The 24,793-nt window shown below is 41.8% G+C and overlaps 2 protein-coding genes across 5 annotated transcripts in view; one reads left to right on the plus strand and one right to left on the minus strand.

The window, feature by feature from the left end:
* ST3GAL6 (ST3 beta-galactoside alpha-2,3-sialyltransferase 6) overlaps positions 1 to 24,793 on the minus strand; it is a 318,443-nt gene that overhangs the window by 246,261 nt on the left and 47,389 nt on the right. The window lies entirely within an intron of this gene.
* The window catches only part of COL8A1 (collagen type VIII alpha 1 chain), an 87,769-nt gene that overhangs the window by 58,236 nt on the left and 4,740 nt on the right, over positions 1 to 24,793 (plus strand). Inside the window, exon 4 of the mRNA XM_066568951.1 lies at positions 23,962 to 24,277. Coding sequence (XP_066425048.1) covers positions 23,965 to 24,277 — 313 coding nt within the window. The 5' untranslated portion in view covers positions 23,962 to 23,964. The remainder of the gene's footprint in view (positions 1 to 23,961; positions 24,278 to 24,793) is intronic.

The raw sequence follows: 24,793 nt of genomic DNA on the forward strand, positions 1-24,793 counted from the left end.
CCTGTGCTGAATTCAGAGGCATTGAGTCAGGTGATAAAATTATACAATTTTATGTGGATTTACTGAGGTCGTATCTCAAAATCCAAAGCAAACCCAAGCAACTGAAAGTAATGTTTCAGTTTATATAGTCTGATATTTTTTCTGTCTATCCTTTTTCCTGTTGAACTGCCTTTTATGTCTCTCAGTGTATAAACTTCTTGAACATAGGCATCTCCTCTGTTCACAGTTTCCTCCTCATTTTCTCATGCTTTACGTACCTCCATTCTATCCCTGCTTATCTGATAGTAAGAATTAGTTTACTGGTCTGCCTTTTCCTGACTTGGGGAGCTGGAAATTCTGGAAGATTTTAGTGGAACCTAAACCTCAAATTACTCAAGTATTTATTTATGGAAAGGTTACCTTACGTTTCCAGGACCATTTATTTTAAATAGGAGTCAGTTGTTGGACTCCCTCACTCACTCATGAAAACTGAGCTTCAGACTCCTCACAGCAGCTTTGGATGGGAGGAAATTAAAGGAGAATTACAAAAGAAAAATCTTTTCCAAACATAGCAGTACTATTCAACAGCTTAGAAATTTACTTCTCCTGTTGGTGAATGTGGTTTCTTTAACTAATCCAAGCATTATTGTGAATAAACCCAGTGGTTGCTTTTGTCTCTGTTCTGAAGAAAAGGGGCTTGTTTAGGGCTTTAGTAGTGATAATTGACACAAAAAGCTCCAGTACAGAAGAACACATAAAAAGAACAGGATGAACTTGCCTCCATGAATCATTAGAATTAGGGATGTTGTATAGAAACCTCCTGCTTGCTGTTAGTAACCATGATGACAAGTTTATGATCTCAAGCTGTACAGAGCAGAGATCTGAGGAACCTGCTGCTCGCTAAATTCTCTGCTTCCGAGCCCCCCTACGCCCCAGACCAACTCACATAAAAAGAACTTGAAGGCAGTAGGCAGCAGATTTTTATTTTTATAACAGGAAGTTTGTGGAAGACTGAAACAATGTGCCTCTCTGATTTGAGGAACAGTTATGCCAAACAATAAATGTTCTTATGGGTTTTGCATTATGCATAAATCCTCCTGTTTATATGCTAAAGCATATAGTTTATTAACAGCTAGCTCATTAACAGTCACATATAGAGCATACAGCTGCCATCATCACTTTGTCAATGTTTTCCACACATTTTCCATAGTTTTCACATTCAGGGAAAAGTAACACTAAGTGAAAAGTCTTCTTTCAAAAGCCTCGTTAACATAATGTACCAATGAAATGATTCCTTGTAAACTCAGTTTCTTTTGGAAACACCAATGTATTTTCTATGCAGAAGTCTCTCAGGAAATGGCTCATTTTAAGACAGTTTTCTAGACCCTAAAAAGTTCAGACACAACTCTATTAATGCCTTTGCCTTGTAAAATTCAATGAATGCTACCACAGTGTGAAATGAAATTTGAAATACAGTCAGAATAATTGCCCATCTAATACTAAGAGTTCAGCTAAAAGATTTGTTATATAATTCAATTGTTATATAATTTGTTATATTTAGTTTCAAAGGAATTTTATGTAGTTGTCTGGTTTATTTAAATAACTGATTAGGCTGTCCTGTTTTAATTGGCAAAGTTATGCAAATAGCAACAAATATTACAGTTCACAGTAGTCTTCCATAGGAACAAGAATGGTTGAGGTCTAAAGGCACCTCTAGAAGTCACCTTGTCCAATCCCCCTGCTCAGGCAGGGACACCTAGACTGGTTGCCCAGGACCATATCCAGAAAACTTTTGAATTATTTCCCACTCTGAGACTCCACAACTTCCCTGGCAATCGATGGTTTAGTCATCCTCAGTTTTTAGCCACTCTTAGTTTTTGATGGTTCAGTCACCCTCAGTTTTCTACTTACTCTACTCACTCTCACAATTTCTACTTTATACTTCTGAAATCTCCTCTGCACTTCTTCTCTGCAACAGTCTAGCTCCTCATTTACAAGGTTGGATGAATGTTGAAGCACAAGGCTGAAATCAGGGATATTTCATTTAAGAAGATGATGCAGTTCTTTGCTGAATGTTTTTTGGACCATTTAGTCGGCAGTCACCCGTGTGTTCTGGGTTAATGGAAGATGGTGTAAATGGAGTCAGATGTGCAGCAGCAAGGATTCGCAACACAGCTTGGGAATGTGAGCTATGCCAGCTGATGGCAAAGCTAAGACTTTGTATTGAATATTTTCTGCTTTGGGTGCAAACAGCATATTTCATGCTACCTTGCTTGCATTACTACAGCCATTTTTAAACAACCCACAGAATGGAGACTAAGTATTTTGAACATGCAAAAGGTCTGGTATGTGCTCAGGTCCCCCCTCCTGTGCAGTGTTCGTGAAGCTATCTCTTGATAAATGACAAACTGAAAAGACAAAGAAAAGACAACAGCTTGTAGCCACTGCTGACAGTGTAAATAGAAATTTGAGTTTAGCAGACAAAGTTCACGGTTTGCAGTGAAAGGTCAGAAGGATTTCAATCATCTTTGGTATTTTGTCTCTGCTGTCTGCTCAATATCAAGCAAATAAAAAGTCCCTGATAGACAGCTTCCAATTCTGTATACTTGGCTTTCCTGCTTAGCCTGAAGGAACACGTAAAGTTCTGTCTTTGGCATTCTGCAATTACTTTAAGACACACCATCCTAACAAAGCTTTAACACATACTCAGTCCCAACTTCTAATGTGATGTTTGGTAAGCTAAAAGACTTACCCAGCTCAGGTAAGCCCAGTGGTCTGCAGTTTTTCTGCTAAAAAATTAGCATGATGAGGAAGAGTTATATAATATGTTAACTCTCAACAGGACATGTTTGTTTTTTCCCAACCATTGTACACACTAAAATACATCAAAGACTTTTATGAGAAATCTCCTACAATCTGCAGTTGAACCAATTGAGTCTTGGAGGAGTCTGACTTTTTATTATTATATTGTAATTTTTGCCTGCAGTGAGTTCATTCTCTCTTCTGGATATTATTAACATCTCTTTTAGGAAAGGTTTAGCTCTGGCCTTGAAAACACTGACAATGAAATTTTTATTTCCCAAACTCAATTAAATATATACCAAGTGGAAATTGTTTTCCTGGAGGTATGTAACCTCAGAAATCTAAAGAAGAGTTATATTACTATGTACCTCAGATGTGACTACAACCACTGCTTTTTGTGAAATCACTACTTGCTGTATTCAGGACTGAATAAATGGAAATGAATGTGGGAAATGGAAATGCTGTGGAAATGAGAAAAAAAAAACCTTCTGTATTAATCTTGTCTTTGGGTGCATCTCTCCTGGATTCAGAATTTTTAAAGATATCTTAGGAGTGTGATTGGGATTAAATAGTAAAAATAGGACAGAGGATGAGCCAGGTGTTGGCTGAATTTTTTTGCAAAGTGTATCTTTGTAATCTCCCAAGGAAGCTTTTTCTTTGCGTTCCTAACTTCACAACATGTGGCATATCTCAGCATGATCATACATGAGGAGATTGTTGTGCACACTGTGAGTGCCAAACACCAAGCCCACTTTGTGTCTACCGGTGCTGAACATGCCTGGTGGGGTTTTCCCTGTTCCTCCCATAGGCATACTTGACAATGTCATGAGAGATCTATTTCCATTCTCAGATGCTCACATACTTTGCACACCTTGTCCTTCAGGCTTGGGCAGAATACCCATTCCAGTCACTGTGCAACTTATTCTTTCATATCTTCTTGAGACACATATTTTTATACCTTGAAATATGAATTTCTTTACAGTTTTAAAACCTGATGTCCTTTGTACCTGCCTCAGAAGTTTCATTACCCGCACGAGTAGCAGTGGTTGTGAAGAGCTGAAGATTTAAAGTCTTGCCAGACAGTCCTCTTTTGACTTCCCTCTCCTTTTGATTTCTTCTCCCCTCTCACTTTTTACCTAGATATGGACAATTTTTCTCTGAGATTCAGTAGTGCTGAATGGAGCAGAAAAGATGCCTGAATGTAGGTGTTTCCTCCTCCTACCATGGCCAGATGTGGAATACAAACACCATTTCCCATTGTGATTAAACTCAGCCAGGAATGGATTTGTCCCCTAAACGGAAGTTATAATGCATAGGAACTGCAGACACACTCAAACTTTGTTCTCTTTTTCCCCTAAATCTAGAATGTTTCAGATCAAAGGGCTGACGCTTACCATTTTCTACTCACCAGCAGAAAAATCTGCAGATTTTGCTGTGCTCAGAGTAAAGCACATTCCAACATGATACATTTCCATGATAGCTAGAAAACAAAGCCTTTTGACAAATGAGAGAGAGTCTAAAAAGTTAAACATGGTCTAAAGACAGGAAGGCAGAAACGACTAAAAGGAAAGGTATTTCGTAATGCTTACTTAATATAATATTTGCCCTTGCCAACACAAGGAATACAGTGCTTTTAATGAGCTCTCTGTATGTGATCAAAGTACCTGAAAGAAAGGCAGACTCTCCTCATTCGAAGGCACAGGAAAACACCATGTCTTAAAATACGATTTGACCTTTACCGGAAAAAAATATCTTTCATTTATCGCAACACTGAAGGCGTTATAACACAGCTGTTTTTCAGCCACACGGCCTACAGCACCTATATAAAGGACAGTTATGTGAGCATGTTTTTATTATTTTGCTTTTCTTCTTTGAAACACAAGAGGAGCGTTAGACCTGTGTCTGTGCTGATCGGATAACTCACGCCACCTGCAGGGCCAGCTTCGTACCGAGACGTGTCTGCTCCCAAGGACCGCCCATGAAAACCCAATGCAGTTTCCATCCTGATCAAAAATTGCTCCAACAGACATTTGACCTGGCTGTAGCATCTGTAAGAAACATTTGATCTTCAGATGCTACACCATTTGGCATTCAGAGTGCTTGATTTTACAAATATACTTTATAAATATTTTTAAAACCCCATTTTTATCATGGTTACAGATAAGTTTACAAAGACATCTAATTCTCCTTTGTTATCACCACAAATTAGTTATGGTGACTGTATCTGGAGTTAGAAAAATTATACAAGATGGGTTTTAAATGCCAAACCCATTCTGTCTACTAAAGCCTGCAGTAGGGAGTCTAATAAACCCCAAAGTTTACAAAGCTGCAATTGCTCATAAGAGTTGATCATCCGTGAACTGCCCTGTGCAGTGTTTGCATTAAGCCAAGATGAATCCCAGAGTGCAGCTTTAGTGCTAAAGAGGAAAATGTCTTGGATTATAGCTGTAGAAATAGTACCCTTTCCTTAGGACTAACACTATTGCCTTTACAGAACTGTGCAAGTATCAGCCTTCCCAGTGCTTTCAGAGGCTCATTTCTATCACGCATTTCAGCCCTCTTTTTGCTCATTAGCACTACTTAGTCCTTAAGTCATAACAGGTCACCTCCAAAAGCAGGTCACAAGCTGAGCTGCTGAGCTTGAAAGTGGTGCCACTGATGGTGGTAGGAGTCCTTCCCCCTCGAGCAAAGGGTTAATCCTCTGGGACAGCAGCCCCAGGCTGGCGCTGGGAGAGTGTGGAGGTGGAGGAGTCAGAAAATGCATAGGTGAAGACACAAGGACTGCAGCACTCCTTCCCCACCCAGCCAGAGCACTGGAAACAGCCTGTGGCAGGAGGCCAGTGCATGCCCAAGACATGGCCTCCCCATGCATTTTACCCAAATCATGCCTTGCTTTGTCTTCTCTTCCTTCAGCAAGCCAGGCCTTTTATGGCATGACAAAGACTTACATGGTCTGGAATAGTTTTTTTCACTTACATGAAGAAAACTATTCCAGACCATACTACACTGTTTTCTCTTTTTTAATGTACTAATCTGCAGCAGGTCAGTGTGATTTTTGGTCAGTGCTTCTTTATTCTCTTCACCTCCTACTCCCCAAGACTTCTGCAGTCTCAGTGTATGCCATATTGGAAAGTTGGCAGTAAGGAGGGCTCCCTTCCTATTTGTCAGGAGATAAATTAGCACAAACATAAAGTACTGGTTCTGTTCAGTCATGATATCCCAATTTTACACATGGACACTGCCATTGATGCAGTGGAGGATTCTTTTAAATTACACTACTCAGAGATGAGCATCAGGGCCTAAACTTCACTCTTCTCTCACGAAGCGTAGAGTTATTGTAAATTTTCCTTCCAGTAAGACCTTCTTGACAAATGTCTTTTCAGGAAACAAATCTTTTGCATCTCACAGCCTTGAAGAGAACCTGAAGAAATGTGTCTGCTCCTCAAGCAGACTCGTGGTCTTTGTGTGGCTTTATTTGAAGTCAGAGGTTCAGAGACACCTGTAAACAGTCACCTGCAGGGACTGAAACTGTGGGAAACAATGCAGTGCATAAAAGAGCTTACTGCCACACTTAGAGTAAATTCATTGGAGAAAAGAGTAAGCCAGTATTTCCTTAGTTTTCTTGGGGCAGCATGTTCTCCTAGGACATGGGAACAGTATTTCACAATTATCATTTTCTAACCCACTCCCCTCCAGCACAGTAGGAAGAGAGAATATTGGATGAGAATGGTAAACATTCAGCATGTGCCTGTTTCACCATTCTGAATCAGAGCACCAGCCCCACATTCAGAGATAACAACTGTGGGAGGCTGTCTTTCATCTGCAGTAAAAAACATTGGCTTTTCTGCACACTAACATTTCAACTCATTTACAATGTGCATCCTTTGGCAGCACACAACTGAACAAAATCATAGAAATGTATTTTAAAATGTGGTAACATTCAAATTGGGGTTTTTTGAGAAGCATCTGTGTTAAAATGACAATTACACTGTTGCATTTCTTCGCAAGACAATTCAATTTAGGGTATTATTTTCAGTCAGTGAGGCATCATGACCAAGAGTGAACAAGGCTGAACTATGAGAAAGTTTAAAGCATCTTAGTAATGAGTTTAATATATTTGGAAGTCCTGGATCCTCACATGCTTTTTTTGCACTAATTTTCTGTGCTTGGACAAAGATCAAACGTAGTTCTGTAGCCAGCACACAAATATGCATGATCACTTTGGTGAAATTATAAAAAAGGCTAACATCTAACTTGTCCATGTCATGTTATTTGGCAAAATAATGATGCAAGTAAATGGGTTTTAGTACCAAAAACATATGTATCCATTTACATTGAAACTTTTTTCCTCCCCAATTTACCAAATAATGCTTTTGTTAGAGAATAAAATTCAATGAGCTTCACATGTAACTGGTGGAATTCTTCATCAGAATGGGAAGAGAAGCTTCAGCACACAGATAATGTAGCAGATTTATAGATCTGATTGCAGCACTGACTCTTGGCCTGCAGATTTCCCAAGCAGGCCAATGAGGTGTAGCCTTTTCCACAGGTAGGAAGTGGGTTTGCTGGTGGCATCAGCTAACCCATGGTGAAGGATATAAGTAGAACATTTACAGCCCTACTTCCAGCTAAACCAAGAAATCTTTGGAGTATGATATGTTGATTTCATGAGTGTTTAAAGAAAACTTCTGCAGGCAATGGGATCCACATGTATGTTTTCTTGGGAGTTCCTTGTAAAACAATAGTCAAGTCTGAACATAAGTATGTATTTTTAATGTGAAAGGTTTATATTACAGGTTCTTTCCTCATTCTCCTACTGCCTTTAGGCCTGTACACCAACAGAGACATCCAAAATCTGCTTTCATTTAATTAAATGGGATCTTTGTCACCAGTTGAAAAAAAAAATCTGATATATGAAATAATGTCTGTTCTCATTACACTTCCAGCCCAATTTCCAAGACTTTGGGATAGTTTTGAATAGATGAAAAAATGATAAGAAAAACATTTCCTTAAAAGAAAATAACTAAATGCAAGCAAGACTCCCACTTATGTTCCAACTCTTCCATCTTTGGAAAATTTCCTTTTAGCTCAGAGGGGATAGGCTAGTGAAGCTGTTCATCTAGGGCATCCCATTAGATATCATAACTAGCAAGATGAGTTGCAGTAAAATGGACTCAGTAACAATCACTGTTGTCCACTTCAAACCAGACACATTAACCACTCTGATAATTTCTACAGCAAAATACCAGTATCAATAAATTAGGCACATGCCAGATTTGGGACTCAGTGATATTGGTTCTTCTCCTTATAAATGGGAGTTACCTCCACTGCAGTCAAAAGGCTTCTATAACTGAAAACAGAATCTGGGCCTGTAGTGGATACCTGTTTATTTAGCTGCACAATAGCTGGCTAGGGTTTGGGTATTTTTAAGTTAATACAAACCAGAGTGATTCTAATTTTACTGCCTGAAAATGGTAATGTCATAGATCTAAACTGACATTTTTTCCTTGCCAAAATATTTTGCACTGGTACTTACTGTTGGAAAGACTAATTTTTTTTCTACTGCCAAGAACTGAGTAAAAGTTAGCCAAATTATTCAGTTCTTAATTGAGCAAAATTCTCATTGTAGTTTTGCTTGATTAGGAAAAACAGGCTACAGTCTACTGCATGGATAACTGTCTGGGTATGTACAAGTTGAGATTAATTTTAAAATATTTAACAACTAGCAAATTTTATACAGGTTACAGTTCTCATTGAAATTAATGGGGTTATGTACATATGCCAAACTGCCTGTCTGTACAAGTGACCAGTACTCCAACTCCTGAGTTTCACAAGCTTCTAATGTTGCTAATTATTACATTGAAGTAATTAATGGAATTACTTGAGAAAAATCTATTCCAGATCATGTAGTGGCCCAAATTACTGAACTCTAGGAAATATACTTTTTACTTTACAAAATAGATATTCACCAGTATAATCAATGTACAGGAACTGGTGGTACACAACTTTCTCAAAGTTACAGTCTCTACTGCATGTAGTTTTCCATCATGCCTGTTCAGATTTCTGCATTTTATCTGTGTCACTTATCCTCCCAAGGAGAATTACTAGACCTTCATAGTCAGGAGGTTTCATAAAGTATTAAAACTTCAGCAATCATTTTTTGCCTGAGGCAGACAAGGGAAAATTAGCCAGGAAATTCTTCAACAATATTGCGTTAATAATTTTGCATTTATAAATGAAAAATATGTAGGCTTGTCTTCTCTTCCATAAAAGTTATCGCTGGGCTATGAATGCCACAGCAGTGTTGTATGGTCACAAAACACTGATGACTGCAAGTGCAGGAAAACACAAATCTCTCCCCTTCCTCTGGATAACTTGTCATTGCTTAGTCCTCTGAACACAACTTCATTTCAGGTGTCACGTTTAATCAAGATGAGGACTTCATTTCAAGCCAAAGACATAACGGCATGTAATCTTTATTACAGTACCCCAAAAAAGTAAATAATTTTCAATAGACCACTATTAAGAGACTGATTTGGGGAATAAATACTAAGCACAAGAAAGGATAAAACGAAAGGATAGAACAAGATATAGCTATTAGTCATAGAGAGAAGAGAGAGAAGTAAGAAGGAATTCAGGAAGACAAGAAGCAGGAGTAGAATTTAGCAGCAGTTCTCAAGGATGATTTATGAGATTTGTACACATATTAGGAGATAATCCACTCTAGAAGCTGAATAGGCAAAAACCCCAAAACTTAAAAAAAAATTAAATATACTAAATTGAGGGTTTTTTGCAATTTCTTAGTGATTTTGATTACTGGTACTGCCTTTTAGGTTGAAAAGGAGGGTGACAATTTATTTCTATAGATACTATTCAAAATGAATCCATTTAAAGGCAATAACATTGTCATGTGGCAGCAGTTTTCTGCCCTCTGTTTCTTAAGAGATGAAAACTCCTTGAAAGTTTGCCTTACTTCCCCTCTCTGCATGTTTCTTTCAAAAACCTGTACTGAGGACAGTATCTAATTAAAGAGCAAACATGGATGCCATATACTCCCAGAGATTATAAAATCTTTCTGATTTTTGTCCATTACAATCACTGTTGATTTATTATTAAAGCTTAAATCAGTTGATGATGGAAGAAATTGGATTACCTCCCAGTTCCAAGCAGAGAGCTGTTAAATCTCTGGTATCTCAGGTAATTTCTTCACACATTCCCCTCCATTCCAGGCCCAGCTCTCCTCCAGATGTTTCTTCCTTTGCCTACCATGAAGCTGCTGTGCTCTGGGCTCCCCTCAGTGTGAAATAGTTATGTCAGCACAAGCTACTCATACAGATGCAGAAATACCAGCAAAGCTGACTTGGGGTTTTGATTTTTTAATTTGAATTCTCACTGATTCTTTCATTTGTGTGCATATGCTCAGGTGTGTGTGCTTGGGCTGTCCCAGCACTCTCCCAGCACTTGCTCAGGGCTGCTGGTTTGGCTGCCTTTCAGCTACAAGTACCTTGTCATTTAGTGTTGTTTCAGCAGCAGAGTGCTCCTGCTCTAAACACAGCCCAAATTGCACCCCATATCCAGTGCTGGCACTTGTCCAAGTGTCTCACAAAGCTGCAAACACACCTTTGGAAACACTAGCCTTTGGGTGACTTTATTAATAAACTGTTAATTTACATTAATAATACATTAATAAACTATTAATAAGTCCTCTAAGGAGCTCATTCCTGCAGGATCTAATCAGCCTTACTATTTAATTTATTGAGAAATTTGTGACAATTTTCAGGCAATACTGTTCAAAGCAAAGAAAAAACCCTCCCACTCCAATCCTGTGGGCTATAATTATATACTCCAGAATATCTCTTTCATTAGCATAGTTACCACAAAGCAGAACAGAAGTATTTCTGTCAAGAACACATGATTTCTGTTAACATTTGAAAATCTGAGCATGTTTCTTGACTAAATGCAAAATTAACTTGGAATTAATGTAGGTGCCCCATCTCAGAGTCAAACAAAACACACAAATGGAAATATTTTTAAGCATTGCTGATAGCCATCTTGCTGATATGAAACACAACTCCATTTTGCTTGCTAGAGAAATACCAGCCTAGTGGATTTATTTTTTAATTTGATTGAACCACAGCCTGTAGGTAGCCATAAACCTTTGGTTCTGATGTTCAGCAATGAGAATCTGGTGGACAAAGTTTAGAAGGAAGGATATGGCATAATTTAAGTGCATTGCTTTTGTGGAATTAGTCATTGTTGATCTAACTGCATCATCCTGGGAATATCTAGCACATGCCTTAACTATGCCATTGCACAGATACAAGAATAATTTTTACAAATATTTAACCGCTTTTAAAAAGTCTAGATTTTAAACAAAAAAAAAGAGGATGGGGCAGGGAATGAAGGCCTTAGCTGATTGACAGTACAGATATAGAACCTTTCAGATCCTAATCCATGAGGGGATGTTTGCATCTGATTCCATAATGGAGTTCACATGCCTGAATTAGATGCTGGCACTCTATGGATGTGTGTAAGTGGGGTTAAGTGCCTTGGAGGGGGATCCACAAAAGCCACTGTTTGGGGAGTTGCCTAAGCCAGCCAAATAGTGAAGGCTGAAGACTGCAGTTCATCCTAAGTCCTAGCTCTCTCCTGGGTTTTAAGTGCCTTCTGGTGAATGAAGTACACAGGCACAAGTCCCTCCATTCTCAGCTCATAGCTCACAATCCTCTTTAGAATGCAGGTGCCAAATTTTTCTTCCAAACTCCAAGCAACCATCAGCAGCTCAAGCACAGACTTACTTGGGCTGAGGAACATTGGTCTAATTCTCCCTTTAGCAAAAGGCGCTTCTGAGGTTTGCATTCATTCCCTCCCTCCTGGGCATGCCTGAGCCAGCAGGCTACAGACATCAGCTCCCAAGAAGTGGGTAAGATTTGGCACAAGTCACAGCAGACCCAAGAAACCATAGGGAGGAGGGAAACCAATGAGAGACTTTGTCTGAAAACCTGGGAAGTGTCCGCAGGTAAATGGAGCCTTAAGTCCACACCCAGCACTAAGAAAGGCTTGTGCACTGGGACCAAGGTGCCTTTGAGGAGGATTTCAGTGGTCTAACAGCTCAGGCATCAGCTTCTCAGGCCCTGATAAGGGGCTTGGATTTCAGTTGTGGATTGAAGTGCTTTAATTTCCTCCATCAATCTTACATTCTCCTGTGCTTCCAGCCCCAGCTCTACCTTGTAGTGCTGCAGAAAGATGAAGTGAGGCTGGTGTTCACCCTTGACCCAGTTGAGCTGCTTGGTAGCTGCAAGTTTGTCAGTCTATCCCTTCATCCTGGCTGCAGCACAGATGAAATGCACGTGTTGCCTCCCAGTGCAGATATTTTATAACTACTAGTCCCCAGAGCTGAGCACTGACCAGCTTTCCAGACTGTGCATTTGCTAGTCTCAGTCATCATGGGTCCAAATGGCTGCACTGAACATTTCACATTGTTCTCCTTGAATAGAGTTGAAAGACTTAAGTTGAGTGACTGATAGTATTTGCTCGTCAGGGCTTGACTTTGCTTTCATTTGGCCTCATTTGGGTTGTTCCAAGGTGACAGATGTGGTAATTTCAAGTCCTTTAAACCATAGCACATTGGATTGCATATAGGAAATTAATTCCATCCCCTGGCATTTTTGGAGTTCAAATGACTGTATATTTTCATGGATCCAGGATAAGTGTGTGTGAGTGGAATGGGGAGGGTGTTTGTGTGTGTGTGTGTGTGTGTGTGTGTGTGTGTGTGTGTGTGTGTGTGTGCGCTTCAGAAGTTTTGTTTTCTTTTCTGTGCTTTTGAGAGGCATAGCAAACTCTTGCTGTAAGTGTTCACTGAATCAAACCTTCAGGGAGTATTTCACAACTCAGGCTGAAAATTTTTTTGGTTGTGTCCTGCTACCCTTATTTCTGCACTCGCAAAGTGGGAAGTGGATGGTACCTGTGTAGGCCTGTAAATGTAACGCTAACAAATAACAGTGACTTCAAGCTTTTTCTCTCTGCCAGTACACTGATGTGTGCTTTTGTGCTGAAGCAGACTTGAGTAAGATCTGTTTCTTACCTGCTACACAAGAGGAAAAGACAGAAGGTCTTTAGAAACAGATCTGTTCCTGCATGACACAGGGATGTGTGTGTGCAGTTCAGCCATGACGGTAGCGTAGAGGAGTTTTCAGTGATTTTCAGCTGTGTTTTTTACGCAAGTGCCAGATGATGAAGGCACCTACATTGGTAGATGTACTGCCACCATCTAGCAACTTCTACCTTCATGTCTGCCCACAGGTGTGACTCAGAGCACAGAGGGTCTTTCATGAAAATTAAAGTCCGGTTTTGAAATCATTTTAACCAAGTGAGTGTTCAGTTGTAGTTATTGTCATCTTAGTCTTTATCAAGAAAAGTAGCATAAAAGTAAAATAATTTATCCATTTAGGAAATATGTTTGTGAGCTAAGCCCTGCTTGAATTTTGTGAGTGGAGTGTCAGGTCGTGATTAGCACATCCTAACAAATATGATAATACCTGCAATATTTGACAATAAAATAGGAAAATAATTACTGCTAAATAATTTTAAAGCATGCTCCTGATTTCACTCTTGCTGAAGTAGTCTAGTATGTTTAACCTTCTAAGGCAAGACTCTTCCACTGTTGGAGCAAAGGTAGGAAAAGCATGCAAAGGGCAGGAATTTTTTAATTGAAAATAACCTTCCAAAAAAAATTGTCTGAGAGGAAGTTTTTTCAAGAAAAATATTTTACAGACATTTGTTACTGTTTTCATATCTCCCTTGGACTGGGACTTTGGATTTCTGGGAAGTGGCAGAGTTAGAGCACAGCAAATAAAAATAAGGGAGAGAGGAGCTGCTCTTTTTCTCGACAGGCTCATCAAAGCACAGTGAATGGAAATATTGTAAAATGGTAACAATTTGTCTCCAAAATAAAGCCTCCAAAGCCTCTTGCTTTTATTAAAAAAAAGGGTCATGAAAAAGCATGAGGGAAAGAGCCAAGAAAACACATTTCGTACACCATCAAAGTGAGAAAAGGAACAGAAATGCTGTGCCAGTTTCAGACAGAGGCAATCAAAATTTCTGGCAAGAAGGCAATGTATAAGGCCACAGGATTGCAACAGGAGTCACAGAGAACAATAAATTATTTCAAATTAAGATCAGACCAAGTACTTCAGGAGTCCCACACAGATTTCTTGCTTTGTAGAGCAAGAACTCACTGGACTGTTAAAGTAACCACTGCTCGGATTGCAAAGGCTGGAGTACGATCACTACAAAGGGGCACAGGAAATAAAATTTATTTATAACCAAAAGACTACAACAAAAAAACCTGTGCACCCAGAATCAGGCTCTCTTTCTTAATGAGATTTAATGGTCTTGATTCCTTGATAGGGGTTAAGCCCTCCCTGTAGTGGATCACTGTAAAGCATTTAAATTTAATCAGTATGCATACAGTGCTAAAAAGAGCTAGAAAGTTCTACACCTTAGAGAGGGTCCTGCTTCATCCTGATAATAAACAGGCTAAAACTTACCCCTTTCCAAAGAGCCATCCCTCCTGCCTGCTCCAGGCACCCTAGAGCTGCCAGGAGCCCCAAACTGTCCCACAGCAGACCAGTGGCCAGACCAGGTGTTAGCGGAGACAGACATCTGCCTTTCCAAAACTGTGGCTGTGTTCTGTCCACCTATGACAGAGCAGCCTTTGCACCCCCAAAATGAAGACATGGTGACAGTGCCCATGGCATGGCAGGATGTCACACCACACAGGGTCTCATGAGTGGCTTACAGGCCATGCAGGGCAGGTCAGACCTCAAGTGGCACTAGCAACTGAAACAGTACTTGCTACAGACTCGGGATCAAGAGAAGCCCAAGAGCAGCTTCTGGCCACTTTTCCCTTGTGTCCTTAGGTTTAGCACCAAGTGTACCTCAGGCTGAGAAGTCCAGCCTACACAAGTATTACAATTGCAGACCGCTGTACCGCTTTACGTAACACTTAAGACAGACAGATTATCTTCCCTGCAACACTTGCAATAATTAGTCCCTGTCATCACCAAGAACACTTCCATAATCAGGATTTTTCTTTCTACTGCCATCTTTTGGGAAGTGTTTAAGAAAAAGACATACTTCAGCACCTCTTTGTGTCTTGCAGGTGTCAATGAAGGAAATTTCTGCATGCACATCTAAGTTTTCCTAAAGGTGTTGAGATCTACTAATTCATAGAATGCTCCTTCTCCAAGCAATCCTTCAGACACAAGACATAAAATCCTAAACCATACCATATTAGAATAAAATATATATAGACAGATTTAAGACTCAGTGCACCTTCACAAAGCTGACAAAATATTTTTCTGCTTTTAGTACAGTAATTCAATTAATCAAAAGAGGAACTAAGAGTTCTCTAACCAGTAAAACTGGTAGATATCCTTCAGAATAGCATTCTGGCACTTATGCATATTTGGCCAAAGATTCAGGATATACCTGAGTTTGTTAATTGTCGCAGAAAGAGGCAGTCTTCTTCCCTCACTTCTGACTACTCCCACACATCTGATGATTTGGAGCATTCCACTGACTAACAAGTTTAACAGTGAACTGTGTGCATTATTCACTTGTCATTTAGAGCCAATTGCTAGCCTGTGGCTTGTTCTCAAAGCTGTAGCTGGCTAACCCAAGAGGTAGTGAAATGGAAACTCTTTACACTTCTACCAGTGAGTATAATTCATAGCAGCACTGCTAGAGGCACCACTTTAGATTAAAACAGTAAAACGTTGTGATGCACTCTGCAAACTATTGTACCATAATAACACACAAACAATTGTATCATGAAAATTTGGGAGACTTCTACTGCAGGGAGCCAGCACAACCTATCCCCAGACAGAGCAAGGCCAAGAATGATGAGTGACAGCTGAGAAGGGAGGTTTCCAAAGCAAGCCTGCAGTTCCCTATTCACACTGAGATGGAACCAGTAATCACCATAGTTTATTATCAGCACCTCAAGGTTCGGCCTACTGATCACACACTTGTGAAGTGCATCACCAGTTTGTCTACTGATCACACACCAGTCTGAAATGCATCACCAGTTTTTTGTCTTTGCACTTTTGGGGTTAGTGGACTGGCAGTAGATGTGAAGCGTTCTCACCAAAACAAAACCCAAATCATCAACACCCTTAGGAAACGGTTGGTTGACTATACAAGCACTTCCATGAGAACCAGCCTCCTTTCCAGTGTGTTGTGCATGGCAAACCCATTGTATCTGATAAGGAGAATTCCTTGGATGGCGTCAGTGGCTGTGGCCTGCGAGAAGCTCCTTCTGCAGTGTTCAGTAGCACCAGCCCTGCAGAGAAGGAGCCCTCAGCGCAGTTCCCACAACGAACAAACAGCTGTGCTTGGACACGGTGGTGGCCAGGCTGAGGCTCTGTGCCAGCAGCACGATTCCATGCCGATAAGCGGGGAGGTGGCTCTGCACTTTGATCAGTTTGTGCGTTCCACATTACTGCGTCTAGCTTTGTGCGCCGATCACTGCTGATCACTGAATGGGGACTGAGTGGCAGTCATTTAAGTGTCTCCATCAAATCTGCCTGCCACCAAGACTTCAGGCATATTGCCCAGAAGAGAGCATTAGGCAGAGGATTTGAGTGCATGCTGTATGGCAGAGAACAGGAAAACATATTCAAAGGCAGGTATTTGCTAAATCCTACCTATAATTAATTCTAATCCCATAATTAAAGTCGCATGCTTTTCTGCAAACATTCCCCCACTTTGGACCTTCCTCCCCAGCCTGAGGTCAGGCACCAATTCGTGCAAATGAGTACATGCCACCAGGAAAGAGAGCTGCATCCCTGGGGACTGTGGTCCCCCGGCCCGTGGTGCCCAACTTACTGATCCTTGTCACGGCTCCCTGCCATCTGACTCGAAGTAGCTTTCAGGCATTTTCCAGCAAACAGCATCTGGGCCAGACCCTCAAAAACACACAGAGATGAACCCGCCTGGAAATCAATCACCAGTGCCAAGCATCTTAATATCATCATAAATTGTGAGCTTCATGTTTGTGCTGAGCCAGCAGAGGCCTGTGCATGGGAGTTAGGGTTGTGATGATGTGAAACTTATCATGCCCAGTTTTGCTGAGAGATGAGGAGATGCCTACCTGAGCCCACATAGGTAGGCTTAGAGCCCACTGGGCATGAGGAGGAGACTAGAGGCAAGATAATTATGTCTGCATGGACTAAAAATGTCTCACTGTAGCTGCTTCCACTGGCATAGGCACACATAAATACCTGCACACAAGCAACAGATACAGGCCCACATGCAGATACACTCTGTTTGGAAGTAAGAAACTGGGGAAACCCAAGGGTTGCCATTTTCATACAGAAGGCTAGGTGATCATCCAGAGTGAGCACACACATGAATGTGTTTGCAGACAAACTGGAGCAGAGGCGAGTGCTTTGTTTTTGGAAATGCATTTATAAATGAATAAACAGAGACCTCCCCAGGCATTACAAGAAAAGATCATATCATTACCAGTGAGGCCAAAAATAGCTTATGGATGACCATTGGTTTTTAAGATGAAGCCATTTATTTAGATGTTATCACACTTCTCTAAGAAAGAAGTTCTAGCACCTTTTTCAATTAAAAAAAAATAGAAACAAGCATCTGCCACGTGTTGAATATTCCCCATTAGCAGCAGGTTTATGTATGCATGCGTTTTAAAATGTTTATTATGACAATACTTGTTATGACTGCCTTAGATTTAGTAAATGCCACATGATAATCAGACACAGTTGTTAGACCTTGAGCAAAATATGATTTAATTTATTTTTAACATACTGAACAATAGGTATTTCTTGGTAATCTAAACTGAACACAGACACTTGAGACTACTTTGTTTCCTTGAAGGAGACAGTGAAAAGGAGGGAGGGGAAAAAAAAATAAACCTGATCCCTGTGGGAGAGTTTCTCAAGAAGCAAAAAGGCAAGATTTTAAATTCTACTTTTCTCCCTACTGAATGCACAAGCCCTTATAGACACTTTAGCAAGGTAAATTCTTCACCTACTGAAGAAACAGGTATTGCCTTCAGTGAAGCTTTAGGCACTGTTACAAGCAAAATGGTGCAGGACCCCAAACCTTCTGGGGCATAGATCAAGTGTCTCATGCCAGTAGCATGTCTGAGTCTTTGCCCAGGGGCTATGCTCCCCTGTACTGTCCTCCTGCTATTCAATGGTGAAAATAAGATTAAATCAGTGAAGCTAGTGTTATTTTGGGTTACAAAACAGGTTAGCTTTCAGAGGAAATCCATCTCAAGGTATATTTGGTTCCTTCACTCCCTGCTTTTATGTGGAATATGACTGAATTTTCAAAAAAAAGAAACCCCCAACACTGGTGTTTAATTAGTTTGCTGGCAAACTGGAAAACATCTGTCCAAATGATATAAAGACTCATTTGGCACAGAATGACAGAAGTGTGGAAATGTGTGCATTAAATGGTGCTTGAGCATGTACAAAATTATTTGGCATGCAGAAGGTTTTGTTTTTTCCTGTACCTGAAAACACAAGTTTCCACTCAAATTCAGTCTCTGTACAGTACAGGGTACCCTCAGATCTCTTCAGAAAGTACTACTGACTGGCAGGTTAGTCTTCAAATGATCCAGAGATGAATTTAATGAAATCCAGAAATGATCCAGAGATGAATTTAAGCTGTGATGAAGTTTTGAAATAGTGTCTTTGAAAACTGTGGACAACAATGAGCTGGGAAATTCACTGCTGAAATCGGTTACACTTTGCAGCACCAGTGCTGAGAACAACAAGCAACATTTGCTTGATTCTTGTATCTAAAAATGCCCCACCCTTCAAGTCACAATAGCTATTCACTGGATAGAAATAGCTTAGTTTGCTACAGGAACTAAAGCCTATATAGCTGCTCTTCTAATTTTGTGATGAGAATTCTTCCTAAAAAGGTAGCTAGCTAACAGAACTGGTTTACAAATGCCAACACCTCCCTCCCCAATTTATAAGCCCATGTACCTCTATGTATGAACTGGGAGGGGCCTGCCAATGGAAACCCCCCAGAGAGCAGCTGTGCACCTCACCCATCAGCTCTCTGCAATGCAGCGGGCCTGCTCCTTATGCACCTCCACACTCTGTTTGCCATTTCCATTGCTTTATACTGCTCTTGGATGTCTCTGTATGACAGACACTTTAGTAAGGTGTATAATGCTCCTGTGGGATTGGATACATTATTGTAGATACTTGGTAATAGGATCTGTTGTCAAGGTCACTCCAGAAGTCACCCTAACCACTTCTGATCTCAACAAAAACACGCTGGAGAATGTAGTTTTTTATCATCAATTGTTTTTAGTAGCACTCTTCTGTGAATAAAATCTCCGGAGTCACTAGGATTTTTATTTTGCAGCACTCATTTTCCTTGTGGAAACCAGAGCACTAGCAAGGCCATCCCCCCAGTGCAGTGGGGAACTAGTCTCTGCAGCTTCAGGCAGCCCCTATAGAAGGGACCACAGGGAAAAGATTTCAGGTCACTGAGATCCACTCATGCCTTATGCCTGTTTGGGAAATACAGCAATTCAAAAGCAAGAGCTGGTAAATTAAGCCCATGGGGGTAGTCCCTGGGTGAGTATCTTAGAAGTTCTCAGACAACCCAACCTTGGTTGCAGAGTGATGACTTTCCTGTAAGAACCAATAAATCAAGGTCTAGTTTCCACTCTTTGCAAGACCACCTATGATTTCAAGTCCCAAGTGGATGGGCATCACTCTTTCCATACATTCTTTACATAATTATGCTAAAACAGCCATTATTTCTTCACACCAATTTAAGAATTATGACTGCTGGTGCATTTTGTTTTGTCTCCTATTTCTGCTGACAAACTCAAATAGCCAGAGAAAGGTCCTTTATAGTTTTCTCAGGAGAACAGCTCTACCAAAGAGATTATTGAGAAATGTTTTCGCTCAAGCTTTGCCTGTAAAAATGTGTTTTTTCAAGGATTCTCTCTCACCCACAGAACCAACCAGATACCTTCACACACAAGCAACTGAACACTGTGGTTTAGGATAATGTTCCTTCACCTCAAGTGTCTTGTCCCACCCTAGGTAAAGCAAAATGTTTGTTGTGGCTTAATCTGAACGTCTGGTGCAAAATGACATGTCACATTGTGGGAAAGCTCAGTGGCTCCTCTCCTCCATCTTCCTTCCAACATCCAAAGTCACAATAAAACTTTACTTTCTCCAAGCCCTTGGCTTCTCTAAAGGAGTACTCATGCACTTATAACCTGCCACAAATACACAGACACATTCCTATTGCTTTCTGACAAAAACCCTGGAAAATCCCAATCCAAAGTGAAATTACTGCTCCACCAACAGTCACCTTGGAAAGCATGGCAGATTGCATTACATGAATGCATTTGAGGGTGATCCCTAAATTGCTGGGATTTGGGTGAAGGGGGTGGGAAGTCTTACACTTTGGCTGCATCTTCAAAACAGGTTTTTTCTCCTACTCACTCTCCTTGATTTCTGTCACTGCCAGGAAAACATCTCCTTTTGCTGTTCAGAAGCTCTGGAGGACCTTTCCAACACTTAGGATCTATAGGCTTCTTTTGAAAACCAAGAGCAAGATTTTCAGTAGCTTTTAGGCATTTAAAGATGCCCATAGTGAATGGGTTTCACTAGAAACCCATTAAATGGGTTTCCTAGTGAGGTCTTCAAACTAGAGCTGTGCACCCAGGCACTCAGAAACAAACTGCAAGGCAGAAAAAACACACCTTCAACTTCTCTCAGTGCATAAATAACTTTTTAGAGAAGCTGAGCAGGATGAGAGGCAATGAGCAGAAACTCTGAAGGACTATCCCCAGCATCTCTCATGCTTCTGAGCAGGCTTTCCCTGTAGTGATGGTATCTGACAGCAATAATCCAGCGGCAGCACATATGACTCTACCACATCTTTCATCAAGACTAATTTTTTGTCTGATCCCTCCTTCCTTTGTGAGGAAGGGGAGACGAGCTGGACAGACAGTACCAAACACAGGCTGTGTCTCCAGTACCTGCGGCAGACCCCAAGCCCCAGACAGCTCACGAGGCCACAGGGGAGGCGCTGACCTCCTCCCACAAAGATGCCAGCCAAATCACATCTAGCCCAAGGTTGTTCAGTAAATAAACTCCCACCTTCCACCTCAGCTAGTCACAGGCACCAGCCCAAGCCAAAATCAATAGATGAGAAGCAATCTGTCATTTCCAGGCCACACTGGTTGAGTTATGGATGAGTCAAAAAACAATACAGGAAAGACAGATGTGGTGAGATCATCTCCTTCTCTGGAGCCTTCCTATCTCTACAAGTCTTGGCTAATCTCCCTCAAAATTTCCACGTGCATACACAAAACCATCTCGTGTACCTTGTGGTCGTGCCTGTTCCAGTGCAGGTGCATTGCGTGATGCTTGGCAGGGCCAGGCCAGCCTGGCACAAGCAACAGCAGCCCGAATTCACCTGAGCAGCAGGCAGGCTGGTGTCTCCTGCAGCAAAGTTTTTTCAGTTATTTCAAATGCCTCCCACTTGCACACAGAGTCCATGTTTTGTAATAATAACAAGGAGAAAATCTCATCCAAAGGAATTTTACCTATTTCCCCTTCTACTTATTCCACTGAAGTTATCTTTTTTAAACCCCCCCCACCCAAACTGGCCACCAAAACAACAAAGTAGCCAAGATGCTAAATTAATAACCTCATTCTTCAAAATCCACCTTGCCCTTCAAACTAACAGGTTTCAAAACCTGTCCTATATCATTCAGTGTCTTATAATTTTTTAAAAGGTTTCACTGAATTTCTCCCTTCATACAGGTAATGTTTTTCCTTTGAGAGAGAGGCAGAGAATAGTGCAAATTTTCCAGTAACTGAGATTTTCTCTGCAGACTTAGGTAGGCATTACCCTATTCAGCTACAGAGAGGCAAAGGTGTTGCAATTTACTCCTGTACAGAAAGGAGCAGGAAGGCCAAGAAAAAAAAGGGGGATATATTCCTGCCTCCCCCATTTCCCCCCACCCCCCCAAAAAAACCCCAAAAGGTTGCTTAGGGTCCATGTGCCCAGATGAAGCTGGAGTGAGTTAGTTCAGTCACCCCACCCCAGCCAAGCCACAATAATTGATCATGCACAGGCTGCCCTCCCACTCCAAAGCTCACCATTGAGCTTTAAACAGAAATACCACATCCCAAGGCCCTAATCCTTTAGCTCACAGCTGCACAGCCAGCTGTGGGCTAAAAGCCACATTAAACTCACTGGAGGAGAAGCATTTGCTGAAATGCTTTGCTGAACAAGGATGAGCATCTGTGCTTGGGCTTTGGCTACCCTTACAAACTCCTGTACATCTTGGCTCTGGTTTTCTTTGCCACATGGCAGCTAGTTAGTCCAAGAATTCCTGGGAGGGAAAGTGACTGTAGAAACTCAGCTGTGCAACATATGCTCCATCTAGTGTTTATTCGTAGTATTTCATTTTCTTAAAAGGTTTGGTTTGCTGATAACACATATTTCCATCTTTTCTGTAGTTCATATGTCTGTAGGTGATCATTGCTGAAAATAACCTGCTTATTTCAACTACACCATTTTGATCTAGCCTCCACTTACACCTTCAGTAATGATTATACACCAATTTCCATTTAGAGATAAAATCTTATAGAGCAAAATGAAGGGAAAATGTTTTAAAAGGGCAGCAAGGGTTTTCCCAGGTGCTTTGCTAACACCAAGTGAATGGAAAACGTCAAACAGGAGTAAAACATAAAACCTGGAGGGCACACAGGGGAAAGTTTCTCCCCATAAATGATACTTCCCAGACATGAGGGCACAGTGCTGAGCCCCTTTGCCGTAGACTGAGGTACTTTTTGTCCTCTATGTCGAGCCAGGCTGCTGGGGAAGGACAGAAAAATAAGCAGGTGACACAAAGCTCTTGCTGCCTCTTCAGGCTATCCTCATCACACCAGAACACAGCAGCTGCTGGGAGCAAGTCCTGCCAAGTAATTTGGCAAAGCTCTGGAGCAGAAATGACCTGGAAATGCAGCCAGGTTGGGTGCAAGGCATTTTTGCAGGGTAGAAAAAAGGAACAGTGGCAACAGCCATCAGGTTTGGCAACTGCCATGTGTATTTTGAAAGGTTAAGACTTGCTTGCCAGATTTGGCTGTGGGCCAAAATACTCCAACACACAGAGTCTCTTTTTACCATGTGCTGTCCCCTAATTTACATTACTTGAGGGAGTTCCTGGTTCCTAATTTGCTGTTCAGCTGATGGTAGTGCCCTTAACTGCAAAAAGAAAAGCCAACAACACGTGGGACAAGAAGTCCCAAGCTAACATTTTGATAAAGAAGTAAAAGAAAGAAAGTCCAACCCCATTCTGTTGTGTTAGCAGGACTGGTGAGGTACTGGGATGGGCTGCCTTGCAATGGGCCAGGATCCACAGTGGGGAAGACCTTCAGAAAATAGGGCCTGCTTAGGAATGGGCCTGCTTAGGCTGCCACCACTCCAGGTAGGATCAGCCAACCCAAGCCTGCCTCTGGTAGGCTTGGGTTGGCTGATCCTACCTGGAGTGGTGGCAGCTTAAGCAGGCCCAGTCCTTCTGGGAGGAGGCCAAGAGGATCCCAGCCCAGCTAAGAGGAGAGCTGGCAAGGAGCTGTGGTAGAAACAGACAGCCCTTGGACACTGCAGCCAGAGGGTACAATCCCAAGCACAGATTTAAGCTCAGAAACAGAGCTTTCATTGCTGTGGAAAGAAGAAGGGGAACCGACAATACACCTTCTTGGGCAGAACCCTTTTAGGAGATCCCCACATCCCCTGCCTGCTCTTCCCATGTGCCAGAGCTTGCAGCAGAGCTCCCCAAAGCTCAGGTGAGAAGGCAGCAAACTGGGAGCAGGCCCCTGTGTGGAATAACCACAGAGGTCTCCTCTGGGGTGGCATAGAACTAAATACATAGAAGGGCATTTGCTGTAATAGCAGTGCTTGAGTAGACCCTCCAATAAATCAGATACAGACCTGCTGCAGGATATCCTCCAGGGCAGCACACAAACCAGAGCCACTTTACAGAGATTTAGGTCCAGTTTGCTGCAGAAAATGAGAACAGCTTGCCCTAATGAGGAATGCACAACATGTAAAAACATCTTCCATCTGTGTGTTTTGTGGTGCTTTTCACAGGTGATGGTCATGCTGCTCTTCCCCATGCAGCTGCTGGTAGTGGCTGTCACTGTTTACCTAGAGCTGGTGAGGTCTGCTCAAGGTGGTGCCTACTATGGGATCAAGCAGCTGCCACCTCAGGTGCCCCAGTACCAACCCCTTGGACAACAAGTACCTCACATGCCGCTGGGCAAAGAAGGCATCCCAATGCAGCACCTGGGCAAGGAGGTACCCCGCATGCCCTACAGGAAGGAGTACCCCCATCTGCCCCAGTACAGGAAGGAGGTCCCACAGATGCCCATGCTCGGCAAGGATATGGCTCCCAAGAAAGAGAAAGGTAGGTCAGCATGTCCCTCTCCACTCCTGCACGGTCCCATCTGGCGTGCCATGGGGAAATTTAACATTGGAGCAGGCTGCTGCTGCAGGCTGGGCACAGCACCCTTGTGCCCAAAGGGCTGGCCAGGCTCATACCTGGCCACAGGTGGACAAAACAGGTTCATGGGAGCTGTGGGGCAGCTCATGGTCACCAGCACAAGACCACAGTCATCCTCTGGGCTGCAGCACAGCCTCTGAGCAGCCCTACCTGCAATGAGCCTCCAGCATACAGGTTTGCTCAGGTGCTGTTCAACTCTAGGAAAAGCCTTGCTGTCCCATCTATTTGTAGGAGACCCTCTGATGGGGTTTCAAATGGTGGCTCAGAGTCCTGTCTGGATGTGCTCCCACTCTCACTGGAACAAGCACACATATGAACTAAGAGCCCCAAGGTTTAAATTTATGGGAACATCACTGTTTTGTCTGACTTTGTCCAGACCCTGTGATTTTGAGGTTTGCAGATAAAAACATACAATTTCTC

This window comes from Molothrus aeneus, chromosome 2 (genome assembly GCF_037042795.1).
Source record: "Molothrus aeneus isolate 106 chromosome 2, BPBGC_Maene_1.0, whole genome shotgun sequence".
Classification (NCBI taxonomy): domain Eukaryota; kingdom Metazoa; phylum Chordata; class Aves; order Passeriformes; family Icteridae; genus Molothrus; species Molothrus aeneus.